Source organism: Biomphalaria glabrata, chromosome 1, assembly GCF_947242115.1.
Source record: "Biomphalaria glabrata chromosome 1, xgBioGlab47.1, whole genome shotgun sequence".
Lineage (NCBI taxonomy): Eukaryota > Metazoa > Mollusca > Gastropoda > Planorbidae > Biomphalaria > Biomphalaria glabrata.
This window is the reverse complement of record NC_074711.1, coordinates 19436325-19450103: the sequence shown is the minus strand read 5'-3', so window position 1 is coordinate 19450103 and position 13779 is coordinate 19436325. Positions and strand designations below refer to the sequence as shown.

The 13779-nt window shown below is 37.1% G+C and overlaps 1 protein-coding gene across 5 annotated transcripts in view; it reads left to right on the top strand.

The window, feature by feature from the left end:
* LOC106073328 (cytosolic purine 5'-nucleotidase-like) overlaps positions 1-13779 on the top strand; it is an 87636-nt gene that overhangs the window by 67334 nt on the left and 6523 nt on the right. For all 5 annotated transcript variants that reach the window (XM_056026794.1, XM_056026789.1, XM_056026801.1 and 2 more), the window contains exons 6-13: positions 8514-8602; positions 8801-8858; positions 9221-9317; positions 9463-9542; positions 10017-10077; positions 11650-11679; positions 13199-13306; positions 13602-13668. In XM_056026794.1, the coding sequence (XP_055882769.1) occupies positions 8514-8602; positions 8801-8858; positions 9221-9317; positions 9463-9542; positions 10017-10077; positions 11650-11679; positions 13199-13306; positions 13602-13668 (590 nt within the window). The remainder of the gene's footprint in view (positions 1-8513; positions 8603-8800; positions 8859-9220; positions 9318-9462; positions 9543-10016; positions 10078-11649; positions 11680-13198; positions 13307-13601; positions 13669-13779) is intronic.

Genomic DNA, 13779 nt, shown 5'->3' with positions numbered 1-13779 from the left:
AAATAACATCACATCTTCTCTAACGTCATCAATGAACGACTGTCACATCTTCTCTAAGACTATCATTTGATTTACGATCACTTATTTCATACGCTTTAATTATGGAGGACTTTCAAACGAGGGTGAAAAAAGGAAGAGGGGAGACTGTTGCATCCATAAATGACAGTCTTTGTTTTCAGCTCCTTTGGCTAGATCGTTTGAATATCTTTAGGGGCAACTCACGTTTTAGTGCCAGAGACACTTTGGTGTCCTTGAAATGTCTAGGGCTGTAGATATCTTCTAAGACGCTTTTTTTTCTCCTTACATTTTTTGTTGTTGTATTGAAGATGTTCAATCATGGAGGCACATCCAAAAATAGCACTCTGTTTGGTGTATCCGGTGTAGGGAATACGGAAGTATTGATAAGCGAAGCATTTTAACAATCCGTGTGATAATATTTGTGCACATTTCAGTACTTCAGAATCAAAGGACTTAGCTCTTTTATATATACTAGCCTGACATTGACTGCGGGTCTAAGTTTGTGTTTACTAATCTAGTGGATTGGATTTAAATGTATGTTAAACGTAGCTAATGATCCTTTCAAGTTTTTTCTCTTTCGCTACGAAAATAAAATTAGTTTTGCGAAAATGGATTTACCCGAAGCCGATACATACATATCTATTAAAAACGAAAAGAGCGATAGCTTTGTTTAATGAATGGGATTATAAAGTAAACAATTAAACGAAATCATTTTTAGTACGCGATTCATGAATGAATATAGGCCTATCTCAACCCGGCTTCGCAGCTTTCGTAAACGAATGCAGTCTATTAAAAATGCTTTAGAAAACCAAATTTGAATGTTTATTTGATCAAAATATGAAATGAATGGACTATAATTAGTATGTTCATGTGTTAAAGTATAAAACTATCTGTGCTAAGAGAAGTTGTATCATCTTAGAGTTGAATTAGAGTTTTAGATCTAGGGATGGGATTATAAAGTAAACAATTAAACGAATTAATTTTTAGTAAGCGATTCATTACGGTATTGTCTAATGAAAGAATGCTCGTCAGGAAATCTGCAGTCACAGATATAACGAACTAATTAATTCAAAAAATGCTTTTGAAACACAAAATTGAAGGTTAATTTTATTATATAATAAAATCAATGGATCTTCTTTTGTATTTTCATGTGTCAAAGTAAAAAACTATCTGCGCAAAGTGTATTTTTTTAAATTAGATCTAGGTCTAAATCCTTTCGATCTTTTCTCATGTCAACATTGTAGACATGGCCTAGATCCATAAAATACTATAGCTGTAATAGAGTCGGACAACTTTATTTTTTTTTTTAGGGTCTTAAGTTTGTTTTAGGGCTACAGTATATACACTAAGGTCTAAGTTGGTACCCAAGAAACATTCCTGACAAGTTTTATCAAGATTGGTCAAGCGGTTTTGATGTCTATAAGTCACATACATAGGCCTACACCTCACATTCTACTTTATAGTATAGATTACATTTCTAGGTTGAGCTTTTTGATATGGTAGCAAAACTTATTAGACCAAACGAGATAAGTTGTAAGTTCATGTTAAGTCTACTGAATTTATTATTAGAATTAGAATAAAGTTATATTGTGTCTTAATAGTGTATGTTCAATCTTGTGTCTCGGAGGCGCGGTGGCTGAGCGGTAAAGCGGGTTCGAATCCTGTTGAAGACTGGGATTTTTAATTGCGGGAGCTTTATCGCCTCTGAGTCCACCCAGCTCTAATGGGTACCTGACATTAGTTGGGGAAAAGTAAAGGCATTTGGTCGTTGTGCTGGCCACATGACACCGTAGTTAACCGTGGGCCACAGAATCAGATGACCTCTATATCATCTGCCACAAGGTCTGAAAGGGGACTTTACTTTTTTTTTGTTTTACTTTGAATCTTGTTTCTCTGTGAATTTCTCCATACTCTTCTGGTTGTAAGTTTTGATACAAGACTTGTTTCCGCTTCCTACTGTGTCCTTTTATAGGCATTCCAGATAGTTTGTACAGTTGACAGTAAGAACATCGCAACTTGACCTCATGATAGTCTACATCATTGTTACTTAAAGCAGTGTTTCTCAAACGTACACCAGTGGTGCCCCCCTAAATAAGAAATACTTCCTTCGCGTTCCTCTTAGCAGCTGGGGACTTGGAGAAGTGCATTAGGTTTCCACAGTGGGGTCCGGTAGGTTTTTAATAATGATATGGAATTAAAAGGAACATAAAAAAGACACATAATTATAACACAATTTTCTTATTTTATTTTTCTCTCTGTCTCCTCTCTATCTCACTCTTTCTCTCTATCTCACTCTTTCTCTCTATCTCACTCTTTCTCTCTATCTCACTCTTTTTTCTCTCTGTCTCACTCTTTCTCTCTGTCTCACTCTTTCTCTCTGTCTCACTCTTTCTCTCTGTCTCTCTCTTTCTCTCTCACTCTTTCTCACTCTTTCTCTCTATCTCACTCTTTCTCTCTATCTCACTTTCTCTCTATCTCACTCTTTCTCTCTGTCTCACTCTTTCTCTCTGTCTCTCTCTTTCTCTCTATCTCACTCTTTCTCTCTATCTCACTCTTTCTCTCTATCTCACTCTTTCTCTCTATCTCACTCTTTCTCTCTATCTCACTCTTTCTCTCTGTCTCTCTCTTTCTCTCTATCTCACTCTTTCTTATATCTCTCCCTCCCCCCCCCCCTCCCTTTGTTTTCTTGCTACACGTCTGTTTAGGTCACACAATCTCGGTTCTCAAAAACAGCTTTAACTATGTTCCTAGAAAATTGAGCTGAGAAAAGAATGACTACCTTGTTGGCTACACTGGGAAAACTCTAGTTATATTTTTTTTTCAAAGTATAAACTAAAAATTAATTTAAATTTGTCTAGAGGACTATCTAAAATATTTCTCTTGAACAGACTCTACTTCCTGGTATTTCCACATGTAGGTTCATTAAAGAGTTGAATAACTTAATATTTCATAAATTGATGTTTAGGAACATTTTGCGCACCGTTTTAACCAGGATGTTTTCTTGGGAGAGTGGTTAAAAAGTTTAATTTATTTTTAAAATTTAATATTTATTAGTTATTAAGAGCACAGTGATCGCTCTGTAAGGTGTATAGAGGAGGCATTGTGTTAACAAAATATTTTTTTTATCTTTTTCTTGTTCTCTTTCCACTAGCTTGCTTCTGACACCAAATTAAAACCAAGTATTCATTTTCTCCATGATTGACTAACATCAATAACGCGTATGATCTCACACACACATCGTTGCATTATATTAGCTTTGCTACATTCCTTGAAGGCCTTTGCTACTAACATGCGCAGTTTTAAACTTTGATTTATGCATTTCGTGGACGCACGCCTTAACTGACCAACAGAGAGAAAAAAAAAAGGGGGGGGGGGGCGGGTGGATGCAAAGATCACGAGAAAACTGGCAAAGGCAATTTGACATTCTACCCTTACCTGTTCTTCACTGGGTCAGATAGCTCACTGCCCCTCCTCCCTAGGCTTGGAATCTAAATATTTGGGAAACTAACCGTGCACCCGGCGTTCAAATCTTCACGTCCATCGTTACATGATCGCCCCCCTTCCACCCCAGCCCTCGCTATCCCCCGTCGTAGCGCGTGCCAGTGCTGCTCTCCAAACATATAAAGCGATACAGGCTAGGGTGAGGGCCTCCATAACTTTCTCTGTTTGTTTGAGTGGAAACTTAGAACATAAACCATCTCAGCCATCGACTCGATCCACTGTTTTAATTATGCGCTGGCTGAGATAGAATTTTAATATGAGATTGGAAGGGGACCCTGAACTCAGAAAGTATTGCCAAGCTGTGTGCTTAAACTAAAGGGACACTATCCGTGTTCATTAGGCAGCAAATATTGTGAAGCTAGTATCGGAGCTATTCTAAATTGTCTCGGGGAGACGAAAAATTTAAGTTACTAACACACAAGTGATTGTATGTGTCCGTGTGGGCAGAGGCGGCATCAGGCGTGGGCGACCGCCTACGACCTCACCGTCTGAAGGACCTCGCGCTTCGATGGTTGTCTGAAAACAGGCGACAACAATTGGGTTTATAAAACTTATAAGACTTCATAACTCTCCTTTTGATTCTACGTAACGGGAACACATGAGATGCATTAGAGAGAGACAACATGTACACCATTATCTAAGCCAGAATGAAGTGATCATTCTAGTGTCAAAAACAGTTTCCGGTAAAGTTGTTCGTAGTGTAAAAGAGGTTACGAATAATATCCTTGCTCGACTGCACTGGACTATATAGTTCTAGTAGATGGGAACAAAAGTCAGTTACCTTTAAGATTTTGTTACACAGCACAGCACAAAGGATGAAAACTGGATCGGATCTTTTGTTGTCATTGGGACGACAGGAGAATAGTTCACGCAATACATCTAGAGCAAAAAGATGAACTATTCAAAAGTGTCAAGGTCAAGGAAGTGACACTAGTGCGAATAGGCGTTAATAGTGGAGTTCAACTTCATAGATTAATAGCATGACTTTTTGGCGTGGGTGGTGGACACTGCGTGGGTGGACACGGATCTCGAAAACAGCTATAACGATTTTGCTAATTTATGTATATCTTTGGGAGCCAGTTACTACCTAAATGGCCACACTGTGAAAAGGTAAAGAATGTAATAGGTTTCAATGTAAATTTGGTCCCCTGAGTAGCGGCATTGAAAGAGTTCACTAAACTGACGTTCACACATACTTTGCACACTTCTTATGTAGACATCTTGAGCTGGACTGCTAGAATTAATGTCTGACAATATACTAGAATCTTCTATACTCACAGTAGATTTATACATGGGTGTAACCAGTACTTTTTTTTTTCGGGTGGGGTTGGGGGCATTGGGGTAGATTTTTATTTTCCATTTTTGTGTGCGTTCATTCATTAATTTTTGTGTGCTGTTTTATTCAGAAAATGTAGCTGTTATTTTTAAATTCCAGTCAACGCTGGAAATTTATGAAGTAAAATTAAAGCTTATCGAAGCCGAATCGTGGCAGTGAAGGCCGTTTTGTTGTAGTTTGTTGGCTTTAAAGCATAAAATACTCAGTGATTTCGAAATGCTTTTTTAAAGTAATTTTCAATTTAAAACTTATCATGTCAATCAATACATGTATAGTATAAGATATTATCGCAAGTCAGTCTCCTACGTAAGTCTACGTAAATCTGTACAAGCCCATATATAAACATTGCTCTACAACAGGTGTCTACATTCCGTGACAAAATACAAACTGGAGTCGAAAAACGTTTCTTTCACGCTTTGTGGAGCAATAATAAATACAAAAAGGTGACCAAGAAGAAGAGAATGTTCGGTTATAAAGGCTCTGCTATGAATCATTTGCAATCTACTAATTGCTAGTATAAAACGATTTTAATACTATGATTAATTCTATAATAAACATGATAACTTCACGATGTATGTTCTCTAATCAACATGTTTCAAATAGGAAATAATTTCCTCACATCCACGCTAATGGGAGAGAACAATGACTTGAAAGCTTACCAATTGTTGGAAGGCTAATAAAAACGAGCTGAGGGTGTCGGATTATCGAAAAACATAATACCCATTTTTGTGAGCTACTAGAGAGTCGCGCCAAATAGACCTTGGTCACAACAAATGTAGTTTTTTTGGCCCGCCAATGTATGTGTGTGTGTGTGTTGGGGTGTCACTTTCCTGTTCCTCCGTCTATGTTCCCTTTTGTTTTGAAGAAAGAAGTGGGTGTAGGATAAATGAATTGGCTTAGACGCACAATCCTGTTGTGCTCGCTGAATGGTAATATAGTAATGTAAAAGGTCGAAATGTGGACTGTTGAAATGAATGTCTGAGGGGGGGGGGGAATGGTGAGTGGGGCTAACTTACTGCAACCTGTTCCATCTCACTCAGTAGACCCACGTGGCATAGAGCCTGACCGTTGAAAAAAGTCAGGTAGAGATGTAAACCAAGACAGGAAGACCCTGTCATACTCAGGTTCTATTTGTTAAAACCCTCAAATGTACAATTTCTTGAACGTCAGTTTCCAGCTTGAGTCCAACTGTCTTTTCATATTCACATACAGCCTTTTCAATCGTGTTTCAGTTCCACTTGTGGGGCACCGTTCGAATCATGGGTCGAGTGGCGCCCCCTGGTGTGGGTCGATGCATACATAGTGAAACTTCCTTACTCTCAAACTGTACTCAATGGACCGTGGCAAATAACCCAAATTGCGTTTCACACCAAAACTCCAGCCGCTTCTGTATTTAGCATGTTAAGTTACATTAGAGTCGACCTATCTTAGACACTAGTGTCTTTCGAGACATAAGGAGCCATGTACATAATAGAATAGAATCACACTTTAAATAGCACTTTTAAGTTTGATAGAGACAGACGGACCGACTATAGAAAACCAATAGTTCTCCTTTCAGAAGGGGTCGCTTAAAAAAAAAGAGAAAGAAAAGAATGAAATAAGTTAAAAACAACAACAACAACAACAAACAAAACCAAGATAGACTTACTATAACCTGGTTCCCGAAGTACTAAAGATCTACACAAATTGTCCTTCTGACCTTCTTTTAATTACTTTTACATACTTCCTTAAGTACACTGGGCAGATCTCAAGTTCAAACAAAAAGGCATTCATTCAGACGGCCAAGAGTGACAACTGCAACATTCAGACGGCCATGAGTAACAACTGCAACATTCAGACGGCCATGAGTAACAACTGCAACAATTTTTAGCACCAAGACATTGCTGAAGAAATGGGACTTTCACCAGCTACTTTTGAGATCTGATAGTGACAAATGGACAAACATCACAAACACTATCACATTTTCAAATGGTTTATTAATCTAGTGTGAACATTCGTGAGACACTGTCTTATTTTTTAAATGAGCACTCCTTGAAACAAAAAGTGTGATTCAGCAGAATATATATATGCCAGACTAGTTCAAACAGACGTCCAGCCACTGCGTTTGATGCTTCAAGAAAAGAAGCGACTCTCTTGTTTAAAAAGACGTTTCTTGTAGACATCTCATCTCGCCTTATGTCCTTTTCTAAATGAGCAGTCTTGACGATGAACGTAGTCTAGTTCTATTTTTAGACTTGCTACGGCGTGCTTTTTTTCCCCCTACACTTTTCCCTCGGAGTCTAACAATTTGTGTTTGGACAAAGAATGTCATTCTTGTGCTTGTATATCTAATGATGTCCTGACCTGGCGGATCTGAAAGAGACCATCTCCTCCCCATGGCGGCCTTGTTAGTGTTAAGTGTAGCATAGATCAGACGATCTGTACACTGCTCCTCACACAAAGACCACAGGATATTGCTGTGATAGAACCTGAGAGCTTGTTTATAGACCTCTAGCCGATCTCTTTAGTTTGTAGTGGGAGCTAGTTTTCTCCCTTACTTGAACTGTACTTGCAGAAAACTGATAAAAGATTGGCGCGCACCGCGGGACACTCTTTATTAGTAGCCAGTTTAATGTCAGCTACTTTCATGAGCTGGGCAATCGAGTTGGATATAAGAATCGACATTTATAACAGCAGGACATGCAGATATTGTGACACTTCATTCCCTCTGGAACTAATGTATCTATATTGAGACACTTCATTCACTCTGGAACTAATGTATCTATATTGAGACACTTCATTCACTCTGGAACTAATGTATCTATATGTATTGTGTGTTGGAGGGGTATGTGTGTCTGAGTGGCAAAAACGCTTGGCTACCTATCAAGGGGGCTTGAGTTCGAATCTCGAATCGAACAGAGTTGTTTCTGCTGAGCGCCTAAAAGGCAGCAAGGAAATCTCCCAGATACCCCCTCCCACTGGCCCTCACAAGTGACCATAGCGCTCTGAGTATACTATAAGCATGAGAGTTGCGCTATCAAACAATGAATCTTGCACTAGAGTTTTGTTCACGTAGTTTGGAGCGTTTCTCAAACTGTCAGCCGCGGCCTACTAGAGGGGTTGACCTGCTTTTTTGGGGGGATCTATAATGGTCTTTTTTTTTTTTCAAGTTGAAAAAAAATCTGATGTATTTTTACATTGTAATGACAGATCTCTATATTTTCTCTAAAGGTGTTCTTCCATACGTCAGACTGGTCCACTTTCCTTTTATTGACGTAGTTTGCACATTCAAATGTCCGCTAGAAAAGTTTTGTCGAACACGTGAACTATCTTACGAAGTCCATATATGTTTTTGTTTTGAGATTAAAACATCATAAAGATAGGGCCTATATAAATAATACAAGTTGATTGATAGATCATTCGTTTGATGTAGGAAAATTAGGGATATATCAACTAAGAATTGTACAAGTAACTATTATTTGTGTGCATTTATTTCCTGTTTCATTTTTGTTGTCACATTATCTCAGAGAAATGTTGAGAATCCAACTTGTTTGTCCAGCATAACCAACATGAACACATAGAGCTATTTCAGATGTGATTTGAAACATTCAAACATCAATTCATAGAGCTAACTAGCAATGTCATTGATCTCAATCGAAACAACTCTGTTTCTCCACAGAGCCGACATTAGAGTTCTGTACCCAACAATGTTTGTTCAGATGGATGAAACCAGGTTCAGGATATTCAACACATTATATGAGCTTCCACGTAAGTTGCACTTTAACACAGTTCCTTGGGGAGTTTGATTATTGACATGACTGCCCTGATAATTGAACACAGTTTATTGTTACAGTATTACTCACTACCTTGTGTGTCTGATCCACAAACATGTTTTATAACATCCTGAGTATTAAGTCAGGATTGACTGCTCTATGTGTATGATGATGATCTAATATCTCTTTGCAGTCATCTACATCCTGGCCTGCTTGATTGACTATTTCAACAACAATACTGAATATAACCAGTAAGTTCTCTTACAACTAGATTGTGGACAGTTTTTGTTTCAGTATTGTCACGTGTTGATGTTTTATTACTAACTTTGTTGTGTTTCTTAACATTGGCTAAAACAGAGCATATCACAAAACATCTATTTAATATACAAGAATCACTCTGCTACTTTGAAGTGCATCTGCAGTTTCAGAAATATGTCACTCTGAACTCAAGAAGCACTATGACATTATAACAAGTGGTGCCTTGAAGTTTGTTTGAACAAAGTTTGACTTTTCAACATATGTACAATGACATGTCATGAGAAACCCGTTTGAACTTTCCATCTTGAACTCAAATCACTTGTCATATGAAGATGTCTTTATTTCTGTCTTTCAGGACAAGGCTTGGAGTTAGGGCTGGGGATGTCACCATGACCTACGAGTCCATCTACAATGATGTGAATGCAGCCATGGAATACGTCCATGCTGGAGATGTGAGGCTCTTTTGTTGACACTACTTTACTTTCATGTCTTCCCAGACAGAGTGCTACTTGTCTACTCCTACTTCCTGCAATACATGTCACTGTTACATAGACAATAACATACCTTATAATAACATACACATGTGTTTCCTCCTAGGGGCCACTGAAAGCTGACACTGTGAAAAATGTCAACAAATATATTGTCCAAGATGAAAGACTGCCTGTACTTTTGTCAAGGTTAGTTTGGTATTCTCTATGCTACATGCTACACTTAGCTGACAGGATAGGAATGCTCTGTAAAACATGAAACCAGCTTCTGTAACAAATACAATTTTCAAAATTTTCCCCGTAAGTTAGTTGATTAACAATAAATGTACACCCGACAATGGCTATTCTAAATATAGACATTGGTTTATTCCATTGAGGAAACCATTTATATGAGTGGTTCTCAAAACTGTTGATCATGGCCACTGAGAAAGTGTTTCTTCATAAACATTTGGTTACATATTAATTAGGATCAATGTACTAGGTAAGATTAGGACATTGGCAGTTAAGACATTGGCTAATCATTAGTAAAAAAAAAGTTCCAACAACAGCACCAAATATGTTTTGAAGTCAACTGTGTGAAGAAATAAACAACTTGTATGTTTTTATTGTTGTATACAAGCGCTTTAGTTCCTTCTCTTCTGATCTCCTCAATTTCTTCTCCAGGCTGCGTGAGAATGGCAAGAAAGTGTTCCTTGCTACAAACAGTGACTATAAATATACAAATGTAAGGAGAACAACTTTTTCTTAGCCATTAGTTTTAGACTGCAGCTAACAAAGCTAAGATATTTTTGGCATAAGATAATGTTGTACACAAATGATGTCTCATAAGTATGTGGGACCATAGTGTGCTGTTCAGGGATCATCTATGTTTTATAACAGTCAGTTTAAAAAAAAATTATATGTTGTTTATTTTTTGTATGCTAAAAAAAGGCTTTTATTATTTATACAACTTGTATTAAGGAGGGAATGTTTTTTGAAGGTCTTGCAAAATATAGACACAATTTTGTGCAGTCTTAAATGCAGTGGTCAGTCAATGTCTGCAAAATGAAAGATTTCTATACTACAGAGACTCCTTTTTGTACTGATAACAAATGGAGAGTTCAAGGTGGGCAAAGGAAAACCTTTAGGGACACTCTTGAGAGCTTTCAATATTGACCTTGACTTGGGAGAATGAAGATAATGATAGAGTATCATAGTTCCTGGCTGTAAACATTAGCTAAAAAATCACTTAAAATTAAGATACCAAAATAGTCACGGCAGAAGAAAAATTACATACAGAAAGCTACTGAAATGCTTCAGGCTTCAGATTTGTATGTAGCAAAACATCCCTAGCTCTGATAGGCTTCACGGGACACAGGCACAGGCAAGCAGACTCATTCCCTGACAAGAGAATTGGGTGCATCATAGTCATTGACAAACAAACTATCCAAACTAGCCTAAATATTAGCTTGACAAGTATCTCAACAAATGACCAAAGAAATGCCTAAACTAATTGGAGGCCTGTTCTCTCTTTACTCCCTCTACTTGTATCCTTCTCCTACTTTTTTGCTTGTGAGCCAAATATTTCCTTATCAATAGTGTAAAAAATAAAACTTCAACTATTTCCTCTAATTATAATTAATTGGACAAGCTGGCAGATTAAGTTTGTAATGCCAAATCTTGAAACTTGTGGTCATCTTGACCTGAGGTAAAATTGTTCCTGCCAGCGTACTGGCTCCGAGCCCAAGTTGTTCTAAACTATTTAAGTGGAAGCTGATACAGCTTTGTTGAGTGGAGGAGGAAGTGCATTATGGGATGGAACATGTCCAGAGGATTGAGATGTGTCTTCCTGTTTGTCTAGCAAGCACCCGTTTCAACCAGGTGCTATTCTAGAGCAAGCTGCTTGGCACATCAGCTCTCTTTCTCTATCTCTCTCTCTCTATCTAGTCGTGTATGTCACACGCTGGCATCATCAAGTTTGGTCAACTAAGTAAACAAGAATACAAATCTTCAAATCATTTTTACAAGTTGTCTTTCCATTCACTCCATTTAAGGCTAGAATGAGAATCACTGTTGTTTCAGAAGAAAAATGTTTGCATATATAAATACAATTCTATCGAAAACAATAAAAGCAGAGAAAAACAGTGGTAATAGTTTATAGCAGTATACTATATGTTACGATATTATGAAGAGGTATTTAAAGATACATTTTCCATTGATACAATGAAAACCAAGCTGTTTATAGTTTAGGTTTGGTTGATTACATTCTAGAACTTATATAAATAATTAAAACATTTTTTAATCTCCTTCTGTACAGAAAGTCATGAACTACTTATTTGACACTGGAGTAAGTATTTTGCTTTGTTTACTAGTTAAATTACCATAAAATAAGTTTCATTTCCTACCAATTTTATATATTTTTTTTATGTGGATACATTTATCATAGGGTAAATACTTGACTGACAAAGTAGAAGTTGTTTTCTTAGATGAATCAAGCTGAATGTTGAGACTCTATGTGATTGTAGCTTGTCTCTGTGTCCACCCACCTGTAATTGTAGCTAGTCTCAGAGTCTACCCATCTGTGATTGTAGCTTATCTCAGAGTCTACCCATCTGTGATTGTAGCTTATCTCAGAGTCTACCCATCTGTGATTGTAGCTTATCTCAGAGTCTACCCATCTGTGATTGTAGCTTATCTCAGAGTCTACCCATCTGTGATTGTAGCTTATCTCAGAGTCTACCCATCTGTGATTGTAGCTAGTCTCAGAGTCTACCCACCTGTAATTGTAGCTAGTCTCAGAGTCTACCCATCTGTGATTGTAGCTTATCTCAGAGTTTACCCATCTGTGATTGTAGCTTATCTCAGAGTCTACCCATCTGTGATTGTAGCTTATCTCAGAGTCTACCCATCTGTGATTGTAGCTTATCTCAGAGTCTACCCATCTGTGATTGTAGCTAGTCTCAGAGTCTACCCACCTGTAATTGTAGCTAGTCTCAGAGTCTACCCATCTGTGATTGTAGCTTATCTCAGAGTCTACCCATCTGTGATTGTAGCTTATCTCAGAGTCTACCCATCTGAGATAAATACCTTACATATGTTAGAATAAGGAAAGTTATGTTGACTACATTAATTGTTAGCCCTAGAAGCAACTGAAAATTTCCTTTCAAGGGCTCTTTAGGTTCTGTACAAAATGTTATTTATTACTTTGACCACTTGCAATCTGTGAAACTCTGATTTCACTTTGTCAATTAGACAATCCAAACTAGAATTCAAAAGTATAAAATCACACATGAATTATGAAAAAAAATCAATATCATGGGCGTAGGGGGGAGGTCGGAATTTAGTGACTGATTTTTTGCTTTGATTCTGTTTATTTTAGGTGAGAACTTAATACTAAACCATCACTTGCCCTAGTACAGCTAAGGGAGTTTTGAGTTTAAAACCCCCCTATTTGCAGTCAAATCCCCCTCATCTATAAAACAAAACCAAAAAACAAAAAAAAAAGAATGCAAACGACAATCCCCAAAGTCCAAGTGCATTGCTAAGGAAGATTTTGATTTTAAAACCCCTCCAAAATTTACGATAAAACCCCCTCTTCAATATATGACTTGCTGTATATCAGTTACCAGATTCTATGAGCGTAGCCAAGAGGGGTTTTGCGTTTAAAAACCGCCTTCCAGTTCAGAGCTTAGTTTAGAGCTAAAAAACCACCTCTTCAATATAAAAAAGCAAGTTACACACTCAAAATTCTTTGTGAGTAGCGTATATATTATAAGAAAAATGAAGACAAATGTTTCCACTATTTATATACCTACCTATTGATAAATTGAAAGCAAGCCTCCTTCAGGTAATCATTTCCCTTTCAGTCGAACCCAGACAAGAAATGCTGGACTTCTTTTTTTGATTTTATTGTGGTGGATGCCAAGAAGCCACTCTTCTTTTTGCAAGGGACATTACTCAGGGAAGTAAACAAGGTTAGCTAGTGGTTCATAGTTATTCTACCTTTGAAATTTAATTCTACTGTTATAAACTTCATCCATTACTTTGTACTATAATAATGTTAGAAAAACATTTTGTAAGTCTTTATTTTAGTTATTTCCTTTTGATTGCACTAATTAATTAGTATCATTAGATTGTTTGGAGATCTACTAATAGAGATCACTTGTAATAGTTTGTTTGTCTCATTGTAAATAAAGATTTGAAGTGTAAGTGAAGACCAATGTTACCCATTAACCTAACACCACAGCATCTCATTTCTATTTTGTACAGACAACTGGAGGTCTACATTTGGGAACATTTACTGGAAAAATTAAACAAAATGCCATTTATTCTGGTGGTATGTACATCATATTAGTTTAAGATGAGTGATTATTTATTTACAGCAATTTTTTATTCACTCATGAAGTTAAGTTGTTTTTTTTTATAGCTATCACACTTATATCCTACT